The sequence below is a fragment of a genome, unplaced genomic scaffold (genome assembly GCF_019419815.1).
Source record: "Pyrus x bretschneideri cultivar Hongxiangsu unplaced genomic scaffold, Pyrus_bretschneideri_v1 Contig76, whole genome shotgun sequence".
In the NCBI taxonomy this organism is placed as follows: Eukaryota; Viridiplantae; Streptophyta; class Magnoliopsida; order Rosales; family Rosaceae; genus Pyrus; species Pyrus x bretschneideri.
Window position 1 is genome coordinate 1,565,285 of NW_025999816.1, and position 26,135 is coordinate 1,591,419.

At 37.7% G+C, this 26,135-nt stretch overlaps 1 protein-coding gene and 2 pseudogenes across 1 annotated transcript; 1 reads left to right on the forward strand and 2 right to left on the reverse strand.

The window, feature by feature from the left end:
* Positions 1 to 4,253: 4,253 nt before the first annotated feature.
* LOC125472883 lies at positions 4,254 to 11,227 on the reverse strand (annotated as a pseudogene).
* Positions 11,228 to 11,504: 277 nt separating this feature from the next.
* LOC125472884 lies at positions 11,505 to 12,269 on the forward strand (annotated as a pseudogene).
* A 3,447-nt stretch (positions 12,270 to 15,716) lies between these two features.
* LOC125472885 (uncharacterized mitochondrial protein AtMg00810-like) lies at positions 15,717 to 16,928 on the reverse strand. Its single transcript, XM_048574907.1, has 2 exons — positions 16,838 to 16,928; positions 15,717 to 16,699 (listed from the first exon to the last, which is right to left on the reverse strand). The coding sequence occupies exons 1-2, from the start codon at positions 16,926 to 16,928 to the stop codon at positions 15,717 to 15,719; spliced, it is 1,074 nt and encodes a 357-aa protein (XP_048430864.1).
* Between the last annotated feature and the right edge of the window lie 9,207 nt (positions 16,929 to 26,135).

A 26,135-nucleotide genomic window follows, 5' to 3' on the forward strand; every position in this document is an offset into this window, starting at 1 on the left:
TAGGGGTAATACTATTATCTAGTTGGTATTCAGCGACTTGCTTAATTTCCTTCTTCTTCTTCCTCCTTCTTTTTGGGCTAGAAGGGGGGTTGGTTTGGGTTTTTTTTTTTCTGTTTTTTTTTGTTTTTCTTCTTCTTCTTCTTCTTCTTCCCCGTGCACACGCGGTGGGGGGGGGGGTTGTTAATGGGTTTTCAAATTTTTTTTTGTTTTTTGAATATTAAGCAGGGAAGAAGATGTAGAGAGAGAGAGAGAGAGAGGGGGGGGGGAGGGACGAGGTTTTTTTTTTAATTTTTTTAATACTTTCCTTTATTATTTTAAAAATATTTAATATTTTTTTTTTAGTTTTTAATAATATTTAATGAATTTTTAATAGAAAGTGGGTCCCGAATCAAGCCACGTGAGCATTTAACTGAAAAGTAAACGATCAAGTAACGGAAGGTATAACATTGGACCAAATTCTAAAGATGAGGTATGACATTGTCAATGTTAAAAGATGAGGTATGAAAGTGTTGTGACACCAATAGTTGAAATAGTTTTTTGTACTTTACCCTAATATTTATATATAATTATATATAATATAATTGTATTATAATATATGTATATATATATTTATTTATTTATTATTCACTGAATCCATTACCTTAAGAATACATAAGTTGCATTGTGTAAGTTGCATTGTGGGCAAGTTAAAAAGTTTTGATATGAATCAAAATCTATGAGAATCCAGATCAATAGTACTTATGAGAGATATCAAAGATCAGCCGACATTATCATTGTTTAGCTTTAATTTTTATGCTCCACAAGATCCATTCATTAAATCATTTTATACATCAAATATTTAATGATGAAATTAATATTTGCTAAATTATCATGCGACAATTGAACAACTATATTTTTTGTATTGACGAATATGGGAATAACCGTTAACATGTGGGGAATCCGTTACCCGATGGGTATGGTTATGGATAATACCCGATGGTTAATTGATAGTTATGGATATGATTAATTTTCGTGGTTATGAGGATGGATATAACATTTTCGTCCCCAAACCGAACCGTTGTCATCCCTACAAATGTCTTATTGTTGTGGTACCTTCACCCCAATCTTCTTGCTCTATATCTTGGGGAAAGAAGTATAGATTTCAATTTGAAGCCAAAATGCTTGGTTATGATGGTTAACAGATTAATTTTGTTGGAATGTTTACATTTTTGCAATTGATTTACAATTGAGTTGCAAGGAAAGACATTCACTATTCATCCAAGAAGAGGCCAAATTCAGATTCATAATTTGAATTGAGAGCCCCAATGCAAAGCGTGAGGAGACGGTGGCTATCAACAATAGAGGAAGCAGAGAGGGAGTCGGAGAATTGATCCTGCCTTCCTCCTTGCGGTATTTCAAAATACCGCAAAGGTGCACAACAATGTATTCCTTGTTGATCCTTTCCATTATTTTATTTTGTTTAATGCTTCAACATGTAATAAGTTTTAATATTCCATACGAATCCTTTAACCGTCGTTGGTAACGTAGAACCGGTCCTCTCCTCTCTTGACCCATCATTAGCTAGTATATCGTTTAATTTCTAGAGCAGGAATGACCACTTTTTGACATTTGGTTGCAGAAATGATCATGTGTCTTTATGTCATCGTTGTACTGTCAATGTGATCAATATGTTGCCATTATTAAAAAATGGTCATTTCTACAACTAAATGTCAAAAAGTGATTATCCATGCTAATTGCCCTAATTTCTATTTACCAAATGAAAGAATAATACTGTTAGTTGGACTCGAGTATTGCAAGTTTATAGACAAAGCCAAAGGTAGTACATCATAATCTGCTACATGGAGACATTATTTTTTAGAAACGAAATCTACTCTCAAGTATAGGCCTCAACTTACAGTGGTGTTCTAATTAAATATTGGCAGAGAGCAATTTCTACACCTTAAAAATAAGTATTCAATATATTGTTGATTTCATTTAATCAATTGTAGCAATGAAAATTCTTGTTAACCATAATTATCTTCTGTGAATTGTTGCAGAGGAAGTAGCATCAACGTCGCTAAATTTTGAAACAAATACCACTTGTAAAGCATCCCTTTCTGAATGAAAATACAAAAGCTCAATAGGAGGGCTAGTTGGAACACTTCGTAACGCTGCCAATGCTTCTACGTGAAAAGGACTAGCAGTACCCCTCTGAAGAGTAGCGACCATAACAAGACAGGTCCCTTCCCCATCCCTAACCACCCTAATGCCACCATTACCACTGCACTCGCAAAAAGCATAATACAAAATAATATTCACCCAACTGTGACCTAGAGGACTCCACCATTGATGCTTACCTCGACTACCATAAAGACCATATGAGCATAATGAAGGAGAGCAAACTACTCCTTGGACATGTCAATTGCCATTTGGAATAGCCTTTCGTTAATGCTACGAGATCGCAACAAACTTATCTGGAAAGACTAGGGACAAACAAACGACATGGAACTCTTTATGTAGACCCTCGATGGGCTTGTGCATGCCCTGTTTTCCCTCAGTCTGTTTACTTGCTTGAAATTTCATTTGGACTTTTTAGTCAAAATAGTCATTGAGATTTGCATAATACATAACTTTAGTCCTTAAGATTTAAAATAAGTAGAAGTGGTCCTTGAGATTGTCCATCATTCATTATTTTGGTCTTTCCGTTAAAAAAATCCGTTAAGTTGAGAGTATTTTTGTCAAATCAATTTTTCCACATGCTTTTTCACCCTTTTTCTCTCATTTCTCTCATTTCTCTCAAAAAACACCCTTATGTTGCAAATTTTGGCAATGATATTAACCCTTCAACTATTATTAAACATGATTTGGCATCATACACAAGTAAATCATCGCAAACGGTACTTGACTTTTTCCCTTTCATTAATTTTTGGAAAAATCTGTACAGTTTGCACATTGAATATAATGAAATGAATGGTTCAAACTATGGTATATTCATAGACAAGGCTAAATCAATGGAATTAACAAAAAGATATACCAGGTTGCATAACACATAACTTTGGTCTCTGAGATTGTCCACCATCCATCATTTTGATCATTCCGTTAAAAAGCTCAGGGACCACTTAACGGAGTTTTTTAATGGAAAGACCAAAATAATGGATGGTGAACAATTTCAGGGACCACTTCTATTGATTTTAAATCTCAGGGACCAAAGTTATATGTTATGAAAATCTCAGGAACCATTTTGGCAAAAATTGCTTTTGTTTACCTCTTTTTTTTTTCCATCGAATAATTTATTACAATTTTTGTTTCTTGCATTCTGGATTTGACCGCTTGGCTACATGGATTTGTTTTTCCTAGTAAGTGACTTTCTTTTTGTTCTATTTTTTGGGTTTAGCTTCCTCAATTGGTTTGCTTGAAACATTGTAATATATTTTACTATGTTTTCGGTTTGGTAGGTCGCCTAAGCTCTACTTGAACCAGTGAAACCTGCTCGGTGATGTGAGCTTGAAGTACCTATAAAATAGATAAGCAACCCAATTTGAACTTGCCAGTGCACAAGACCAATAGTAGTATAGTAAGAACAAGTATGAAGTCATTCCCACGAGTATTGATTTTTACTTTAATTTGAGTCTCAACTCAATTCAAATTCGACAAACTTTTAACACAAATAGGGCTGAAAATGATTGATTCTAACTAGAATGAACGAGCCAAATAGATCTCAAAACCCTAAATTACGAGCGGGTGGGAAGAATATTTGAGTGCTTGTAATTGTTTCTCCATATGCTTCTACATGTGAGCAAGTCTCCTATCATTGTGTGTGATTAGTTTGCTTTTGTGCTCTCAACTGCATATATATATATCATTTTGCACTGAATGTTATGAGGAAATTAAGGCTAAGACTTCTTGACATTTTCATGATACTTTAAGAAATCCATTGAAATCTTACTAAATTATCTAACAAATGAGCGATAATATGATTCTTACTGTTGGAGGAAAGATCAGAAGTTTTGAATGATACTGCAGAAAGGAAGAATACAAGAGAATATGGAGGATGAGAGGAACTGAAGTTTACGTAACTTACTTTATTGCCTTCAATTTTATATTACAACACAAGGTCATCTTATTGGCTATTTATAATAACATTCAGACCTTTTCATAACACCCATAACTCTTGGATTCGTTCCAAGAGTTACAAACAAAACCCTAGACTTCGAAAGAGATACAACCCTCATAAACTTCCCAAGAGACACAACTCTACATACAAACTGATACAACTAACCTACAGAAAGTGCATTTCGTTTAACATGTACATCATCGACGTGATCCTAGTTGATCTAAGGTTACATATATCCTCCTTAGGTTCCAAAGTAATCCTCTCTAGTTCCTGCTGAAATCTCTCCATGGCCGAGAATGGCAAGCACATTGGTACCAATATTCCATCCTCGGTGTTGTTTTTGTGTTGAACGTAGAAGCTAATCAAATCCAAGGCCTTGGAGGGTCCAGCAAATACCAGTTGTCCCCATCCAAAATTGGCATCTCCAAAACCTGCACGTGTTGTATCAGAAACTATTAAATAACTTCATGTCGATGAATATTGATGTCACCCTCTTAGTATTCTTCATTCATGGTAGCTTTAGCCTTTTTCACCAACTCCAAAGCATATCCTAGTGGATTTTTGCATAGAAGTTCTTCCATTGAAACTGCAGCTGGAAATGCAAATGCATTGCTATAGTATCCCAAGGGAAGATGTACATCGTGGTGCTTTCCCCGTGCATTGACAATGTATGAAATGCGAATAGCCTGTTTTGGATTAATTTTAAGTGCAAGAGTGCGGCATTTCTACAAAAAAGCTATGATCAAGTCAAATGTGGAGCAAGTGGAAATTAGGTAGGGTGGAATCTGCTTTCAAATGACTCCCATCTCTTTGGCACCAAAGTAGAAAAATCGTTGAACCATGTTTGACTGGCTACTGGATGCGTATGAGCCATCAGAATGATTAATCACATCTTCATATTCATGATGAGCACATGTAATTCTTGGTGGATCTCGAGCAAACAAGGGCTTTCTCTCCCACACTGGTAGAATAGATGGTGCATGTGCGCTAGTTGCCATCTCCGCAATGGCGTTCGGGAATAGATGCAATCCAGGTGCATCACACATTGTGTGGGTTAGGCGCAACGCAATCATGAAACCTCCACATGTAAGACGGGTCACCTGCAGATATATTGCAAAAATTAGTTACTAGACTTTTTTCTTAATCATCATGGTAGTTCACAATTCTTTAGAAGATTAAAAAAACCATCTAAATTAGATGATCTAATTAGGAAACAAAAATTTCGTCAATTGGCAACTAAGGTCTGTTTAGTTGACCTCCAATAGATTGCAGTGCCTCAAACGGTAAAGACATAACCTGTTTGAGAGCGCGGCTTGTGCGGATCAGATAAGTATCCTGCATCGGCATAACCAACAAGGCGAGAATCGACTGTAGGAGCAAAGGGTGTGACATCATTCGAGGATTCTTAGGAATAGAACAAACCCAAATCCGTAGTACCTTTAAGGTAATAGAATATGTCTTTCACGCTAGTCCAGTGTCTGCGTGTAGGTGCATTACTGTATCTTGCCAAAAGATTAATAGCGAAGGAGATGTTCGGTCTAATGCATTGAGCTAAGTATAATAAAGCGCCTATCGCACTTAGAGAAGGAACTTTAGGCTTTAAAATTTCTTCATCATCCTCCTTCGGACAGAAGGGATCTCGTTTTCCATTTAATGATTGAACGACTATAGGAGTACTCGAAGGCTTTGCTTTATCCTTATTAAAGCGGCGCAACACTTTTTAGGTGTTGTTCGATTGATGTACTAGGATTCCATCTGAACAATGCTCTATCTCGAGACTGAGACAGTATCGAGTCTTACCTAGATCTTTCATCTCAAATTCCGACTTCAGGTGCGCGTCAGTTCTCGCGAGCTCTTTAGGAGTTCCGATAAGATTCATGTCATCGACATATGCTGCAACAATTGCAAATCCAGAATGTGACTTCTTAATGAACACACAAAGGCATAGTTCGTTGTTCACATATCCCTGACTAGTCAAATATTCACTCTGACGGTTATAGCATATTCTTCCGGATTGTTTCAAATCGTAGAATAAACGCTTCAGCTGAATTGAGAGCGTGTCCCGGGTTTTGGAAATATTTGAACCAGTCAATGTAAGTCCTTCATGAACTTTCATATAAATTTCAGTATCAAGATCCCCATAGAGATACGCGGTTACTACATCCATCAGCTGTATATCCCCTTTTTTGGAAACTTCCAAACTGATAAGGTAGCAAAAAGTAATTACATCCATAACGGGTGAATAAGTTTCATCATAGTCAATCTCGAAGCATTGTGAGAAGTCTTGTCCAACAAGACGAGCTTTGTAACGCACAATTTCATTATTCTCATTACACTTCCGAACGAAAAACCACTTGTAGCTAACGGGGTTCACATGTGGAGGAGTAGGAGCTACAGGTCCAAACGCCTTATGTTTCGCAAGTGAATCGAGTTCAACTTGGATTGTTTGTTTCCAGTTTGACCAATTAGTTCTACGTCGACATTCATCAACGGAACGCAGTTCAATGTCATTGCTCAACATGATCTCAGTAGCTACTGCAAATGCTAATGCATCATCGACAATCATTTCATTTCTATGCCACACATCATCTAAGCTAGCATAATAGACTGAAATCTCATGATTCTCGGGAGGATGATTCGTCTTTTCAAGGACGCTTCCATAATCTAGAATTTCTCATGAGTTGGATATAATAAGTAAGCGATAGTCAGATTCACGGTAGGCTCTTCGAGACCTTATGCCATGGTTTTCCTCTTCCAGGGGTGTGAATCCTTTGAACCAAGTGGTTTACCACGTTTTTTGTGTAGGAGCAGATGATTGACTAGCCGCTAATGTACGTGGATCACCAAGATTGGTGTCCTGGGCTTCCAGGAGGGCACTTCGTCGTGCATTTAATACATCCATCTTTGCAGGTGTATTCGCAGCTGGAATATGTGATTTTGTCATGCGCACTAGATCGATGAAAGCATCTGGCATGTTCTGAGCTATGCTCTGAAGATTTAATATACGATGCACTTCAGTTTCAGACTGAGCAGTGCGGGGATCTAGATGAGACAAAGTGGGTGTCTTCCACGATAATTTGCGTCATTCTTCAAGAACGATGACGTTCTTATCTCCCCCTAGTGATGGGAAGACTGTCTCATAAAAGTGACAATCTGCTAAACGAGCAGTAAACAGATCGCCTGTCAAAGGTTCTAAGTAACGAATAATCGAAGGAGAATCATATCTGACATAGATTCCAATCCTTTGCTGAGGCCCCATTTTTGTACAAAAGAGCGGCGAGATCAGCACATATACCGCACAACCAAAAACACGCAGATGTGATATGTCGAGTTCGTAACCGATAACCAACTGAAGGGCACTAAATGGTTGTGTCGCAACAGGCCTTATGCGGACCAACTTTGCTACGTGCAATATTGCATGGCCCCAAGCAGTGATCAGGAGCTTGGTACGTATGACCAACGATCGAGCAATCATTTGTACGCGCTTAATAAAACCTTCTGCCAGACCGTTCTAGGTTGAACATGGGTTACAGGATGTTCAACTTCAACCCCAACCGACATGCAATAGTCATCAAAAGTTTTCGATGTGAATTCTCCAACATTATCCAATCAAATAGATTTGATCAGATAATCAGAGTGGTGAGCCTTGAGCTTAATAACCTGAGCCAACAGTTTGGAGAATGTAGTGTTCCTTGTGGACAACAAGCACACGTGTGACCAACATGTGGAAGCGTCAACCAAAACCATAAAGTATCTAAATGGTCCGTAAGGAGGGTGAATTGGTCCACAAATGTCCCCCTAAATCCATTGTAGAAAAATGGGAGGATTTGAACGAATCTTGTCATAATAGGGCTTAGTAATAAGCTTTCCCATTGAACATGTTTGACATACGATTCCTTGAATTAAACCTAAACTTAAGGTTAGTGGATGCTAGTGTGAAGATTTGAGGATACGGTGCATCACTATTCATCCAGGATGTCCCAAACGATCATGCCAAAGTGTAATTTTGTGCACCGTCCCAGTAGTAGGGCCAGCCACATAGTGGCATTCAATGGGGCGTATGGTCGTAGTATATAGACCACTCGAGTTACGCTCCATCTTCTCTAGAATACGCTTCTGGCCATATTCTTAAGAAGTTACGCACATAAATTCAACTTTATTTTCTACGTGGCTTTCAGTGTGGTAATTGTTATTTCTAATGTCCTTGAAACTTAGCAACATTCTTCCGGAATGTGAAGAATAGAGTGCCTCATCAATGGTCAAGATTGTATCATTGGACAACATTATACGTGCCTTACCATATCCTTCTATCAGGTTGGATGGGCCTGAGAGGGTTGTCAGAGGTGCATTCTTAGGTATGAAGTTAGTGAAATAGATGCATTCACGCAAAACAGTGTGCGTGGTTGCACTATCTGCCAGACAATTAACTTTCGCACTAGTCATACCTAGAATGAAAAATTAATTTGAATTGGTCACATGCATAAAAGTTCGTAAAAACAAATATCAATTCAAAGTAATTTCATTTATTCAAGGATGGTAATTAATTAAAACTTAATATCCAAAAATAAATTACCAGCTAATAATCCAAACATAAAGGAAAATTGTTCAAAAATCAACCAAAAAAACAAAAGGGGGTTCGGCCACCTAGTGGAATTTGGCTCCAATTGTCTTATTTCATCTAAAAGATAAGTCTATGTCTAAGATTCTAATCTTCCATAGGGGTGGTATCCTTCTGAAAGTCAGAAACCTTCATCTTTGTAGTCTCTAATTCGTCCACTTGCATAAAGTATGATTCAAACTTCTTACGACGAGAATGATATTCATCTACAACCTTTTTAAGAGCTTGGCAAACACGGGACCAATGGTCCTTTGAACCACAGTGATAACACATGTCCGCATCAATGGTGTCAAGTGCTTTGCCCTTATTCTTGAAGTTCGGGGCCTTAGGAGCGAGGTTTGGGCTCTTCTGGGCTTTGTTTCCTCCCTTAGATGGGCCTTGACTTTGTTGACCTTGGTGGGATGGCTTCTGGCCGCCCCTACCATGCCTCTTTTGGCGTTTTGGGCATTGGTTTGTGCTATAATGTGCTTCAGGCACAGCAGTCGCCCCAGTAGGTCAAGCTTGATGATTCTTCATCAACAGCTGGTTCTGCTTTTCAGCAAGAAGTAAAACAGAGATCAAATCTGAGAACTTAGTGAACTTCTGAGCTCTGTATTATTGTTGCAGGATAATATTAGAAGCAGAGAAGGTTAAATAAGTCTTATCCAGGAGATCCTCTTCAGTCAAAGTTTCATTGCAAAACTTGAGAAGTGATCGGATTCGACAAACTTTAGAATTCTATTCATTCACAGACTTAAAGTCTTGGAAGTGTAAGTGCTGCCATTCGTGTCTTGCTTCAGGCACGAATATATCCTTTTGGTGATCAAAATAATCAACCAAAGCGACCCGTAATGCACATGGATCTTACTCAGCAAGATACTTAGTTTGCAGAGTGTCATGGATATGTCTTCGGATGAAGATCATAGCAGTGGCTTTTTTCAGCTTCGCCAACAGGCTCGTTTATTTCTTCTTCAATAGCAGGACGCAAGTTCTTTGCAGTGAGATGAGGCTTCACATCTTGAACCCACTTGAGGTAGTTCCTTCCAGAGACCTCTAAAGCGATGAAGTCGAGTTTGTTCAAATTCGACATGTTCCTATCACAAAAGAGATGGACAAGAAGTGGTTAGTGTAATGGAGAAAAAATCAATCCATTCACGTAGGAGTAGAACATACAAGTTCTAATAGACATGTATTGGTTTAGTTTTGCATGAAAAACTTCGGGTTTTCATGGGTGATGTTTTTAAGTGAAAACTTCAGGTTTTCAAACAAGGCATGTGTATAAGAAACTCCGGGTTTCAAAAATAATTATGAACTTCAGGTTCATATATTCTTACAGGCAAACACAAATATATATGCAAACAAATATGCAAAAATAGAATTTTTAGGTTTATAATTATAATTGAATTGATTTATTTGGACTTCGGGCCAAATTAAGGTTGGGTGAAAAAATATTAAACTCATTGGGCCTAAAATAATTAGGGAATAAAACTTAGGGCCCAAAAAAAAATGAAGCCATGGGTGGCTAAAAAAATATTGTGCCGTGTATCCCAAGCCCAAGAATTGGGCTGGGGGTCTCTGGTTAGGCTGCAGGCCCACGGTGAGTGTTGGGCAAGGATTGGGCTACTGCAGGCAGACAAAAAAAAAAAGGCTAAAAAAATGTTTTTCTTTTTCTTTCGAGCGGGCCGTTTCAGGCGAGCCCAAATTTTTTTTGTTTTATTATGCGGGCCGTGAGAAACTGTTTGGGCCGAGGGAGCTCCAAAGCCCAACATGCTGGAGTAGAATGCCAAAAAAAAAAGGAAAGAGAGGCCAAGCCCAGTGGCTCGGGGCAAGCAAGGAGCCGATGGCTCCTGGTTTCGGCTCAACGCAAGCTGCAAGCTTGGCAGCACGTGGGAGACAATAGGAGCCCAAAGGGCACAACTATGTGTGCACAGTGTGGCCCATCACCATGGATGGGGTAGGGCAAGACACCGGTTCAAAGAACCCTAACTGTTCTAATCACAATTTTTTTTTTAATTTTTTTTTAATTCAATTATATGCATATTCAATACAATAATATGTTAATTTAATTCAATGTGATGCATATACAAATATATTGATTCAATTCATAGCAAATATCAAATTCACATAATTCAACAATTATGATTATGAGGCATACACAATTTATGTAGAATCTATAATATGTAAAACGTACAGTTGGGTCATGCATCATGGTGAATGTTCATGCTATTAGGGCTGCAAAAATATCGAGATAAAAACCGTTGTTTTGAAATAACCTGATTGTGTGGTGATATGGATGAACTGGTTTGATGCAAAAAAATACTTCAACGTCAGATTCCTAAAGCGCAGCGGTAGGAGCGTGCTGATAACGTGTTGTGGTCTATTTTATCTGACAAGGAGAGAGAGGGCCGGTGGCAAGGAGAAGAGAGAGAGATGTGTGTGTTGAATTGTAGGGGAATGTGTGTGTTGTTATCCCTCCTACATTGTGCCTTTATTTATAGTAGTAAAGGGAGAGATGATATTCCTTCATCCCCAAGAAATACAAGATACAATAGGAAAAGATAACTAGAATCAAATCTAATCTAGGATTTACACAATCATACTTAAACTAGAAATGTTTACAACAAAACAGAGATTTTTGGAGTGCTAATAACAGTTCCCTAAAGTAATTGTTTACTCAACATTTATGGTGTAATCTTTTGATGTATTTGAAATAGTCACATGACAATTATTATTTTACTCGAACTATAAGCAGGTGAATTTTTTTTTTTAATTAGTTACTAGGGTACTCTATATATACCATAAATCAATTATACAATGCGAAGGGATCGGTTCCAGTACCACGCCATAATTTTTCTGTTTAATTGACCAAAAATTGTCTGTAATCAATGTAGGTGACCCGTCTGAAATGTGGAGGTTTCGTATTTGCAATGCGCATGAACCACACGATGTTTGATGCAGTTGGGCTTGCCCAGTTCTTGAACGCAGTTGGCGAGATTGCACGAGGTGCACATGCACCATCAATCCCACTTATCTGGGAACGAGAACTCTTGAACGCCCGAGAGCTGCCGCAGGTTACGTATATGCATCACGAGTACGGGGAAGAGAATGAATCGCAGGCAGAGGCTCCGTCATTGCGTCCATGGATCAGTCAGACCTCGTCCAGCGGTGTTTCTATTTCGGTCCTATGGAGATAAGGGCTGCCAGGAAACATCTTCCACCAAACCTTAGTAACACTTGCTCCACATTTGAGTTCATAACAGGGTACTTGTGGAAATGCCGAACCATTGCACTTGCAATGTATCTGAACGAGGTTGTTCATGTCCGCTAGTCGTCAATGCACGTGGAAAGCGCAAAAATCTCAATGTTCCTTTGGGATTCTATGGCAATGCAATTGGATGCCCGGGTGTGGTTTCAACAGCTGAACTCTTGTGTAACAGTTCACTGGAATACGCGGTGGAGCTGGTACCAATGTGCTTACCCTTCTGGTGTCTGGAGAAGATTGAGCAGCAACTAAAAAGGATAACTATGGAGCCTGTGGTCATACCGAAACAAGATTCAAACACTTGCCCAGGTGCTTAATTATTATGTGTTGCTGGATTTTGACATATTTGGGTTATGCTAATTTCTCTGGTTTTTGCTTTTTTATTTTCTACTATATCACAAAAAGAAACAAATAAGGAGAGAGGGAGCCAAGGCACGGAGGTGTATTTGTTTCTTCTCTTGGTAGGTAGTGGTTTCTGTAAACAAATATTGATGAATAATATATTGCGAAAGCAATATTTTGGATTTTGGATTTTGGATTTATTTGTTAATATACGCATCCATGATCACTTGTATTGATATTCATATATACAGGAATGAGGATTAGTTGTAGGGTTCACACCACATCGAATTTTAACAATTCAAACCATCTATTATTTTTTTTTAAGTTGCCCCTCAAAAATCATCTTTATAAAAAATTAGTCAAATAAGAAATATTTGTGGTATCTAGTTGAGTTAAGAAAATTTGACAGACACTTTGTTCAAAGAAAATATTGAAATTTCGTAGTGAGAATTAAATAAGCAAATGATTTCGAATTGAAAACTAAATCAAATTACAGTTAGCATTCATTCGGATCCAAATTAATACTTTACCGCTTCCTTCGATGTTTAGGATTGACTTGACTTGGACAACTAACTAAATTTAATGAATGTTAAATGAAATATGGATGCCAACTAAGAGATTTTTCAATATGTCATGAACACGGCTCGGTATATCAAGTCTAATAATATAAATGATTGAAAATTTGTAAAAAAGATTTTCAATCACTTGTACTATGACATTTGGCTTGTTGGCTGTTTTCTCGCCACATTGATGAATTTCTCATGCCAACTTGCATATTTTGCCCATTAATCCAATAGAAATCACAAATATTGTCTCATAACTTACATCTTACCACAAACACATCACAACAACGTAACGTTTCTATTTTTATTTTTATAAAAGACTTTAAAATGATTAAAAATGAAAACACTCAATTTTATTCATGTTTTTACTATTCAACCTCCAGTACCATCTCCTTTTTATCTAAATTAAAATTTGTGAATATTTCCATGATTTCATAAGATACCACATATCTTGAACTTTCAATCTAAAATTTCTTGGTAGTGTTATATCTATGGATTAAAATTTTAAATCTTCTATTTCTTTGTGAAAGGCCTTATCAGAGACAATGCTTGGATTCCCATAAAGGTTTATTATAACAAGAATTGCTTTCATATTATATGGGAAGGGGGTTAAAACATTAATTGTTATATGTGCAAGTTAGAACTGTTAGATTAGATGAAGGTCTAAGGTGGAGTCTCTGGTTACCTCATCTTTCAATTATTCAAAGACTGGAGTCTTGTTCGATCGTTACATCTTTGTTTCGTTAGTTTTGTAATAATTGAGTTTAGTCTTCATTCCTCGGTAGTGGTTTTCCGTGCCTTAGCTAGCCATTGCTGTTGGAAAGTTGAACTGTCATCAGAAACTGTACGTATAGCAAAACTATTTTAAATAATGGATAAATGTTTGTGTCCCTTCATGGGAGGACTTACTTGTCTCTGTACTTACTATTAACAATTTTTTACCGCCTAAACATCATAAGAGGAATTGTTCATTTTCTTTATCATCATCTAAAAATCATATACGTAAAATGTCCTTCAATTTGGAGATCGTTTATGTTGGTGTGAGTTGACTATATGTATAATTAGTAAGATTTTACGCGTTTGATTCCTTGTATTTGGGATAGGGGGTATTACTCACTCTTGCTTGTAAACAAATCAGTATTACACACACACACACACACACACACACACACACAAATATGAGTAAATTATACAAAACTACGTTAATTATGGGTCGAACCACAATCTTATACCTTATTATTTTAACATTGCAATGTTATACCTCAACTTATGAATTTGTTACAATGTCAGAACTCCGTTAAATTTTTTGTCAATTTGGCAGTTAAATGATGACATGGCAGGAGCAGGGCCTATTCCATTGTGAGAAGAATACAATTGAAGAATTAAACCCAAGTCTAGTGTGGTATTAGAGTAGGCTATTTTCTTGACGCGTCATGGGCTCGAACATGTTTCCTGAAGAAAAGACGTGCTAGCTCCAACTTAAGGCAACTAAATGATTGGGCTTAGAAAAGAGTGGCATTGGCTCTAGAGATTGAATACCGATTGACCGAGCCTTCGAAAAGTTTGACGTTAGTTCCAGTATAATGACTTGACCAACTTTCAATGTGGGAATTGGTTTCCCATGTGATCCCGTGTGGGGCCATTCGTGAAAAAGGGGGAAAGGGAGGGGAGGGGAGGGGATGTGTTGAGAATATGATCCCACATCGGTCACATGACAAAAAAAAATATACAATTAATATATGGAAGTTTCCACCCCTAATATCAATGAGGATTTTTGTGATAAAACTCAACACATAGTAATAGGTAGTTGGGACAAAATTGGTGATATTGGTGGTGGAACTGCATAGGCCTATAAGTTTACTAGTTTAGTCATCTATATGTGTTAAACCAATCAACGGATTTGGTAACAAGTAGCATCCTCATGATGAACCGTCCATTTATTTTATGTATATGAATGACTACAAGATTTCCAAATTGAATAATCTTTTGCATGTATGATAATTAGATGATGAAGATAATGAGGACGAAACATTTTCAACTATGATACTCGGACGGTATAAGTTTGTTAAACTTAAGTGGGGACAAGTAAGTCCCCACACATGCATTATCCTTAATTAATTATTCAGTCTAGCAAAACTATATTATTGAAAAAAATTTATATTACGTGTGTCCTAAAATAACTTGCAGAACTATATTGATCAGTCTAGCAAAACTATTTAAATAAATAATTCAGTGTAGCAAACTATAATTAACTGAGTGTAGCAAAACTATTGAAATTAATGATTCAGTGTAGAAAAACCATATATAGGGTAAAAGTAGGAGAGACTTTTCGGTATGCTGAAAATATAATCCGGTATACTAAATGTAATAATAAAATTGGTTGAAAAATTAAAAAAATCCAAAGTGTATTATAGGGAAAAAAAAAAAGATGTTTGCATGTAGAAGATCTGTGTCGGCCGGCTGCGCATGCGTCAAGAAATTTAATAATAATTTTAAGACGTAGAAAAGAAATTCTATCATGGCGTCATGAGGGTGGCGGCATAATATATATACGCACCAATTATCCATTGGCCCTCGCTGGCTGGCTAGCTAGCTGTTGGATGTTGATCTGTCCTTATCTCTGTATGTAGGGCAAATAAAGAACTCTTTGTCTTCTCCATTGATGCATCTCTGTGGAAAATATGGAAGAGAATGCTTTTTCTCATTTATATTTCTCTACAAGATTACAAGGATATATATACATGATACAAGTGTGTAGGTAGGACAAGGTAGCCGTCCTAGTGTGTAGGTAGGACAAGGTAGGACGGCTGTAGGACGGCTTGACGGCTGTAGAACGGCTTATTCTTCCAATACTCCCCCTCAAGCTGGATCAAGGAGGTTAATTGATCCAAACTTGGAGAGCAGACTTTGAAACTGAGGAAAAGCAAGAGACTTCGTGAAAATATCAGCAAGTTGATCTTGGCTTCGAGTGAATGTGGTTTGAATTACCTTGGACTGGACTTGTTCCCGAACGTAGTGACAGTCAACTTCAATGTGTTTGGTGCGTTCATGGAACACCGGATTGGAGGCAATATGCATAGCTGCTTGATTGTCACAGAAAAGAGACATAGGTGTGTTGATTGAGAACCCCAAGTCCGAGAGAAGGCCCTTGAGCCAAATGAGTTCACATGCAGTGGAAGCCATGGCTCTATACTCAGCTTCGACACTTGAGCGAGCAATTACATTTTGTTTTTTGCTCTTCCATGTCACGAGGTTTCCTCCAACCAACGTGCAGTAGCCAGTAGTGGATTTTCTATCAATAGCATTCCCTGCCCGGTCAGCATCGGTGTAGGCAATGATTTGAGTATGACCATTGTTTTTCATGACGATTCCCCGACCAATGGAGCCTTTGAGGTATCTGAGAATTCTTTTAACAACATTTAAATGAGCTTGAGTGGGTGCATGCATGAATTGGCTTACAAGACTGACGGCGTAAGTTATATCCGGTCTGGTGATGGTGAGATATATAAGCTTACCCATCAATCGTTGGTAGTAACTGATATCACTGAGAGGTTCTCCTGTCAAGTCCAACTTCAATTTGCTATCAAGAGGAGTACGAGTTGGTTTGCAATCCATCATCTTCACTTCTTGAAGTAAGTCAATCACATATTTCCTTTGACTCAAAAAAAGTCCCTTGGGGGAAGTGGCCAGTTCAATCCCAAGGAAGTATTTTAAAACTCCTAAGTCTTTAATGGAAAATTGTTGATGAAGAGAATGTTTAAGAGTGTGAATCTCATCAATGTTATCACCTGTGATGATGATATCATCAACATAGATTAGTACAACTAATTTGCCAACTGATCCTATTCGAACAAATAGGGAGGAATCAGCATGACTTCTCTTGAACCCAAAATTTTCAAGTACCGAGCTCAGTTTGGCATACCAGGCACGAGGAGATTGTTTCAAGCCATAGATTGACTTATGAAGCTTGCAAGCCATACCTGAATTCTGTGCTTGTGGATGACCCGGGGGTAGTTGCATGTAGACTTCCTCTTCGAGGTCTCCATGTAAAAAAGCATTTTTTACATCCATTTGGTACAATGGCCATTCATGGTTCACTGCAACAGATAACAAAACCCTTATTGTGCTCATCTTAGCCACGGGAGCAAATGTCTCCTTATAGTCCACTCCAAAAGTTTGAGTAAAACCGCGAGCCACCAATCTTGCCTTGTGTCGTTCAATTGAGCCATCAGAATTAAACTTGATTTTATAGACCCATATACTGCCTACCACCTTCTTGCCTTTGGGAAGTTGAACTACACTCCAGGTTTTATTTTCATTCAAGGCTTTGAGTTCTTCTTCCATGGCTAGCCTCCACACAACTTGACGATTGGCTTCTTGAAAGTTCCTTGGTTCACTTTCATAGGACAGTTTACTGAGGAAGACTGCATGAGAGTGAGAGACTTTGGAGTAATTTACAAACTTATGAATAGGGTACCTGGCATGGTAAGTTTCATAGTCTTGCAGCCTTGATGGTGGATGTCAATCTCAAGTCGGATTCCTGCGGGGTTGAGCTGGGATCACAATAGGTTCAGCTCCACTCTCTTGTATAGATGTTGTGTTATGGTCATGGGGAACTACTTGTGCTTCTGAGGCTTCAGTGTCGTCTCCAATAAGCAGGTTGTCATTAAGAGTTGCATGAGAGTCCCGGTTGTGAAGTAGTGAATGGACACAGTCACTTGGTTCGATTGGATTTGGCAATGGGAAGAGATCTAGGAAATGCTCCCCCTGACGATTTTGATCTGATGATTTGTTGAAATATGGTTGGTTTTCATCAAACCGTACATCTCTTGAGACAAACATCTTCCTGGAGCACGGATTGTAGCATTTGTACCCTTTTTGGGTGGAGGAGTATCCCATGAAAACACACTTGACAGCTTTGGGATCAAGCTTGTCTCGGTGATGGGATTGAATATGAACATAACAGGTACATCCAAATATTCTCAGATGGGAAAGATTAATTTTTTTGTTTTGCATAACCTCAGATGGTGATTTTGTATCCAGAACACGACTAGGCAGTCTGTTGATAAGGTAGGTGGCTGCAAGAACTCCTTGAGACCAAAACCTCTTAGGCACATTCATTTGCAACATTAGCGCCCTGGTTTTTTAAAGTAGGTCCCGATTCTTCCTTTCGGCAATTCCATTTTGCTGAGGAGTACCTACACAACTTGTTTGATGTATAATTCCATGGGTGCTCAAATAGTTAGTCATATTTTTGGATGTATATTCAGTGCCATTATCAGACCTTAGTATGTGGATTTGGGACGAAAAATGGTTCATGACAAGATTATGAAAGTCCTTGAAAGCATCCATAACTTCACTTTTGAATTTTAGGAGGTACAACCAAGTGGCTCTTGAGAAATCATCAACAAAGATAACGTAGTACCTATAACCATCAAAAGACTCTAGAGGTGCAGGTCCCTAAACATCGGAGTGCACCATCTCAAACAACTTGCTAGTCCTAGACATGGAAGAATTGAATGGGAGTCTAGTAGATTTTGACAAATGACAAATTTCCCATACAAGGGAGGATTTGCATAAACTAGGGAACAACGTAGACAACACAGATTCTGAGGGATGTGCTAAGCGTTGATGCCACAATCGATGTTCTAGGTTTGAGCTGACTTGGAACCCCTTTGGAACATTGAGGTCCTCTGAAAAATAGTAAAGCCCATTTAGGTAGTGACCTTCACCAATCAACTTCTTGATGGCTAGACCCTGAAAAACAACATTGTGGGGGGAAAAAATTGCACGACAGTTTAGAGAGTTTGTAATCCTTCCTACGGACAATAATTGAAAAGGAAAAGATGGAACATATAACGCTGTGGACTCAACAGTTTCTGAGATCAGTTTAACTTTCCCTCTACCTATAACTGGCACACCTCTACCATTTGCTACAGAAACTAGTGATGGTTTAGTGTGGCTTTCAAAATCGTATAGCTTAGAATATTGATTTGTCATGTGATCTGTGGCACCTGAGTCTATAATCCAAAAATCATGAGAGTGACTAACATTTAGAGCAGTTGAAAGAGCACACATGACCAGATTCAGCTAAGAACCCTGCAAACTGTCCAAGAAGAGCAGTTTGACTTTCCCCAATCGACGTTTCACCTGTGCTTCATTTTCTGGTTTGAAGGTAGGTTGAGAACTTATTCAACAAGTCAGCCGGATTGGCTGTAAAGTTCATCGACCCACCGATGGATGTAGCAGTAGCAGCATGGTACTTGTTTGTATGTGGTCTAGCGTGTGAGCCCTTATGATCTCTTAAAGGCTTGTTCTCAAACCTTGGCTTCAACTCAGGGTGCAATATCCAGCATCTATCTATTAGATGTCCAACATTATTACAATGTAGACACTTCAGATCTGGCTTTTTTCCCTTGTATACTTTATCTCCAAATGACTTGTGATTTGTCACAAAAGCTCTAGCCTCAGACAGACTAGGTTTTACGTCAACATTCATGACTTTTCTGCGTACTTCTTCTCGCTGGATAGTAGTGCAAACACTTGCAAATGATGGAAGTTCGGGATTCATTAGAATATGGCTTCTAAGATCTTCATATTCAGAACCCAAACTTGCAAGCAAATGAAAGATTTTGTCTTCCTCGGACCTTTTTAACAGTACGGCAGCATCGATAGTGTGTGGTCGATACATTTCTAGTTCGTTCCACATGTTTTTCATGCAACCGAGATGATGAACAAAGGATTTATCACCTTGTTGAAGACTTGCAAGATTCCTCTTAAGCTGGAACACTCGAGCAGCATTGTTTTGATTTCCATACATGTCCTTGACTGCCTTCCAAAGAGCACTAGAGGATTCTGAAAAACTGAAAATTTCAGACAGCTTAGGATCCATGGAGTTGAGGAGCCACGACATGACCAACTGGTCTTTGCACAGCCATGCTTCATACTCCGGTGATGTGACGTCAGGTGCTTCAATACTTCCATTGACGAATCCAAGTTTGGATCTTCCTCCAAGGGCAAGAGATATTGATCTGGACCATGGAAGATAGTTAAACTCATTTAACAACACAGAACACAAACGTTGGTTTGGGTTGACTTCAACTTCTGGAAAACTAGGGCGAGGAGCTGTGAAGCTTTCAGCTTCTGAGTCAAAAAGATTATCTTCTGCCATTATCGAAACAAATGTGCAGAAGAAGAGAAGAGACAACAATGGAGTCAGGCCGGTTAAGGTTCCGGCTCTAATACCATGTGGAAAATATGGAAGAGAATGCTTTTTCTCATTTATATTTCTCTACAAGATTACAAGGATATATATACATGATACAAGTGTGTAGGTAGGACAAGGTAGCCGTCCTAGTGTGTAGGTAGGACAAGGTAGGACGGCTGTAGGACGGCTAGTGTGTAGGTAGGACAAGGTAGGACGGCTGTAGGACGGCTTGACGGCTGTAGAACGGCTTATTCTTCCAATAATCTCAGATCTTTTAAACTTCTACCTATTAAACAAAGTCCAAAACCACTGCAAGTTGCAACCAGTTATATAGCTAGTTGCGTCCAGAGTCCAGGGTACGGACTCTTTTCGTTTCTGGCGCAAAACCAGAGCACGTGAAAATAGCTGTTGGAGTTTTGGTCCACCGATTACGGAAGCTCTGGGACCAGGCGATAGCTTAGTGCCGTTCCCTCTTGCTGATTCAGTCGACTCGATCGCTTCCATATTTAACACGTTGCAAGAGGACAACTCTAACTCTGGTTTGGATATAAATTGTATCAACTACATTTCGTAGACAAGTGTAATGCGTTTGTAATATATTACTTCTAGATTTCAGGTGTGTCGTAGTTTCGAGGTGTAAGTATTGAAAACGTGCACATCAAGGCATATATTGGAGTATCATGTGCATTCAGGAAACGAGAACCACATCATTGCATATCTTGAAGATTGTAAGATCAGTTTAATTGCCTAGTTTTAAGAAATAAAGTAGTGTAAACTTGCAAGTGCACAAGACAGTCATAATATAGTGTTTTGCAAGTCCAAGTATTGTTCCCACAAGGATTCTAATTCAATTTCCAATTTGATAAATTAAACCGAATCTAATTATGTCAAAGACACACAAACACGAAAATATAAATCCAAACAATGAACTAGACTTAATCTTAATTAACAATTCAATCAAAGATGTGAAGAGTTTGTTGTGATGATTTTAAGAACAAAAACAGATCATAAAATTAAAACTAAGATTAAAGAGAAGAAAATGTTGAGTTTTAATGCAAGTGATTAAAATCTATGGATTCAGAATCAACCACAAGCAATCCAATTTACGTTCAATGCATTCAATAGAATATTTTGTCTCTTAGATGACAATTCCCATATCTAAGTCTGGTTAAGGCACTAAAGACCATAGTTCTCCATAAGTACATGATTCTCTCCATTTAGGGCATAGATCGTCCTAATATGTAGTTTATCCGTTTAGGGCATAAATTTAACATGTAGAACTCATTACATACAAGAAAACCAGAGAATCATGCAAACCATAAATCTTGTTACAACATCTATTTATTCACAACCCCTATTCACAAGAAGCTAGTTCGAATTACATTGCAGTTACGCCTCAAATCCGTCTTCAAATTACTGTATGCAAAACCCTAAGGTGACCAGTCAAAGAACTTCAACACAAAGCATTCAATTCTTGTAGTGAATAAGAATTCATCCAATAAAACTGAATATCCATCAAATAGTTATTGAAAACCATAAACATTCATGCTAGGGCATCATGCTAGCCCTAGAAAAGGGTTTAGTTATTCATTGAGTACAAAAACATAATGAAAAGTCTAGAAAAGAACATGAAAAACTTATGAACGATATTGAAATACAAAAGAATCGAATGAGGGTAGATGGCTGCAGCTTTTCATCTTCAAAATGTCACAGAGAATCCTCCAAAAGAACGTTCTTCAGGCTTCCGACAATCTCACTTTCATATATTCGTCAAAATCCTAGCATGATTAGGTCTTTTGAAATCTTTTTCCTCATTTGTATTGGACAACTGATGATGTGGCGAGTAAACTTTCCAAGAAAATTAGTCCAGACCCATTTGAAATAGAATTAAAGTCATCTCCAACATGTTCTATTTTAGGCTTTGGGCTTCAGTTGAATTGTGACTTGAAAAACCCAACAAACTTTGCAATTTCCGCGTAGACTTGGCTGATTGACGTCATGTACGAAAATCTTCATAACATTGTTTAGAAAACACAAAATCGCAGTCCGTAAAATGCTCCTAAAGCTAACATCCATATCTTTCCAATGGTATAAGGCTCAACAGCTCACTCCTGAGGAAGCACAGTTTATTCCGTCAAGTTGGCTGATCTGCACAGATAGTTCTGCTTCCAAGACACATAACTCGTTTCAATTGCAAGATGTATCCTTTTTGTTGTGTCTTAGTCTTTACTCCTCAAACCTAGGAAAAACACAAAAGTAAGTGAAAGAGAACTGAATTCACTCAAAAACATCACGTGAATCTAAATAAAATGGCTATTAAAATGTATGCAATAATGATTGTATCAAATACCCCCAAATTTAGGCTTTGCTTGTCAAGCAAACACAACAAAGACTAAAGATTATATTTAAAAAAAAAAAACACAATGCAGTTAGACTTTCCAAATATATTCCTCAAAAATTGCATGGAAACTGTAGCTCAAAAGAACAGATAAACATTGTAAGTATTCTAAAACATGATTCAAAAGTTAACAACACCTTACATAAACATTCTTCAGATATATATATGACTAGCCAATAATTACTACAGTGCTTGCAATTCGAATAGGTATATGCAAACAAGTATAATATATAATATGAGTGATCTCTAGATAATGAATGTATCGAACCCCATAAACTTGCTCTTCATATCATCTCTCCACTGTTGTAAATCATTGCAACATCAAAGATCAAATGGTCTTTACAAGGATCGTAACATTTGGCTAAGTTATTGGCTAAAAAAGAAATGGTAGGGAAAAACTAGAACTTGAGATATACCAAGACTTCTTCATATGTAATTCGGCTAACCTTCTTTTGAAGCTTGATCTTTGATTCTTGGCATCTAGGACTCATGTCATAGGAATGGAACAATTTCAAATATTTCATTTCATTTTTTCTTTTTCTCTCTCTTTTTTTTTTTACAATAAATGAATAGTACTATGAGACATGGTACTTGGGTACACACCATTTGTTTGATGTGCAACTTAACATTTATCTCTGTCTTCATCATCTTGGTATTCATCTCAAGCTATAGGGTATGGCTAAATATAGGTTAAATGGGTAAGGATTCATGTGGATGATGAAAGAAAAGACTAACTGTTTGGCTTCAAATGGTTAACTAAGGATAACATAACATAAAGGGTTAAGTAGAAAGGCTCAAACGGTCCGAAGAGAGCCAAAATTGTCTCCCTATAATATTGCATGATTTAGGACTTCGTCTCAAGAGATATTGTAGCAAGTTCTAGTGTTCGTTGAGATCTAATGATTACTTAATCCACATATAATTCTGTAAGTAAGCAAACAATTGCATTAACATTGGGTATGTGCATGAGAAAGGTGTAAAGAATGATCTTATAAAGCATAGCTAACCAAAGAATCAAACAAAGAACAGAAACAATGCTTATCAATTTCTTAGAACCATATTTAAGTGGTAACCAATTTATTATCATTGCATTTGGAAAGGACTAACCAAAACGACTCAAAGAACTAACCAAAAATCTTTTTGGGTTTTCAAATTATCAATTTTTTTTTTTTTTTTTAGGATTTTAGGACACTAATGACAAAAAAAAAAAAAAAAAAAAAAAAAAAACTAACAAGAATCAAAATTTAAAAGATTTAAAAAATGCAGACTTCCAAGTTATGATAATCAGTTTCTGACCTTTGCTTGGTTTTTGACATGTATCTCACAAAATACTTGGCAGAATTATACGTTCTTTATATGGTTGGATTCAGAACGAAAAATTGAAGAACATATAGGGACCACAACTTAGAAACAACAACAGATTGTTCCAGAATTTAACAAAACAGAGAGCCTACGTTTACTGACACAAAACAACTAACTGAAAAACTATCAAAATGCGACCCCTCCCCCAAACTTGAATAACACATTGTCCTCAAAGTGAAGTGAAATACAAGGCATGCAATGAGTTAAACAAATAAGGAAAAGTAGAGCTGAGTAAAAATAATGTGAAAAATAAAGAGTAAAGTTTGCCTTCTTTAAAAACTTGGGTTGCCTCCCAAGAAGCAGTAAGTTTTAAGTCTTCAGCCGAACATAACAGTCTTTATTTAGGCTTATTGAGGTACGAAACCTCCTCATTCATTTGTGGGACAAGTTCCAAGTCTTGCTGTTGAACAACAAAAATATATAACATAAAAAAAATAAAATCCATACAAATTGGATCAAGATACAAGACAAAACAAAAATGTAATTCAGCCCAAAAGATGAGGATGGGCTTTACATACAAGTCAAACATCCATAAATAAATTTTAAAAAATAAATATTGTTTGTACCATACTTGACCAATCCCGAAACTACTAAGCATCGGTCAACAGCATACCGTTAAGGACCCACAAGACTTTTCCTCCAACCAGGAGGCCAATCACAACACGACACATGTCGGTATCAGAAGCCAATCACAACGCGACACGTGTCGATATCAGAGGCCAATCACAACACGACACGTGTCAATGTCAGAACAAAGCTAGAAACTCTCTTCTATAAAAGGGGATCATTCTCCCACAATAATCCCTAATGTCATTTGTACTAAACTATTCACTAGAACTCACTAAAAGAGAGCTTGAACCTATGTATTTGTGTAAACCTTCACAACTAATGAGAACTCCTCTACTCCGTGGACGTAGCCAATCTGGGTGAACCACGTACATCTTGTGTTATTTGCTTCCCTGTCTCTATTCATTTACATACTTATCCACACTAATGACCAGAGCAACCTAGCGAAGGCCACAAACTTGACACTTTCTGTTGTACCAAAATCCTCGTCGATTTTATGCCTCAACAAATATAATAATAAAAGTAAACAGGATGTGAATCCCTTCCTACAAAAGGGAGAAACGTGCAAGACAGGGGGGGCTCCCCATTTTTCTGCAACAAAAGAACGTGGAAGAGGTTAAAAGAAAGTGGCAGAAAACATGGCCTCCATCTCCCCCACGTAAAAAACTCTAGAGCCTTCCCAGGATGCCTATAAATAGGCATCAGTTGCAGCAAAAAGGAGACAGACAAAGAGAGGGGATACTCTGCAGAAAAATAAGAAAAACTTTGAGAGAAAATATCAAAAGCAACAAAGTGTTGCCAGAAAAGTGAACAAGGAGTTCAACCATTCGTGCTTTCGCCCAAAGACGAACATTCATCACCAGGTATGAAACAAGTTCTGTTAATTTATTTATCTCTCTTGTTTAATGTTGTGTTGCAGACAAAAGTGAAAAAATGGGGCATAATCAACTACCTAGAACCTGTAATCTTCAATTTATACAAGAAAATTGCCAACAAGCCACCATAAAAGGTTTCTGTGCAAGGGGGGGTTTCTTAAATGGTAGCGCGACTACTCTTCTATACCTGCAACAACAACACAAAGCAGTCCAAAAAAAAAAGTAGCCACATGTTTTCTTTCTGCCTAAATCTGAAGAGAGCAAAAGTACACAAGAGTTTCGCTTCTCGCCACTGCCGTCATTCCCATGAATTTCTTCGGGATGGCCTAGACCATCCCGTGAAGTTCCAATCAAGTCTAAGTAACCCATGCTTGCCGTCCATGCCAAGAAGGAAAGGAGCAACTAGTGTTACGGCGATCAAAGGTTTTGGATAAAGAAAGAGCAAAGTTTCATTCGACTCTGAACATTGACAGCAAGTCTTCTAGGTAACATGAATGTCATTCGTATGGTCATCATGTTGGGCAAAGTTAAGGAGACTTGAAAGACAACAAGGGATCATTCTAATTGCTATCGGTCAAAAATCAAGCCAAGGAAGCAGACATAGAAAGTCAAGTCTTATATGCAAGGTCATTCTTTGCAGTCCAATGAGAAAATAGGTGCACTTATGGACAAATGAACAAAGGAAAAGAAGTCAAATACAACTTTTGTTCCCCTTAAACTGACCCATGCTTGGTCTCTGTGAAGAAAAACAAGAAGGGATCAACATATAACAAAATGCAACTCAAAAGGAAAGAAATTGTTCTGTTTTCTTTGCTACTCACGAGTACAAGACAAGGAGAAGGCCTTTGCATAAAATCCTATGAAAACTC

What these genes read in the sequence shown, in the direction of transcription:
- LOC125472885 (XM_048574907.1), bottom strand. Translation starts at nt 16,928, where the DNA reads ATGGATGTAAAAAATGCTTTTTTACATGGAGACCTCGAAGAGGAAGTC. An exon ending in TCCACAAGCACAGAATTCAG is followed by an intron (nt 16,700 to 16,837) that starts GTATGGCTTGCA and finishes TTGTTCGAATAG; the next exon opens with GATCAGTTGGCAAATTAGTT.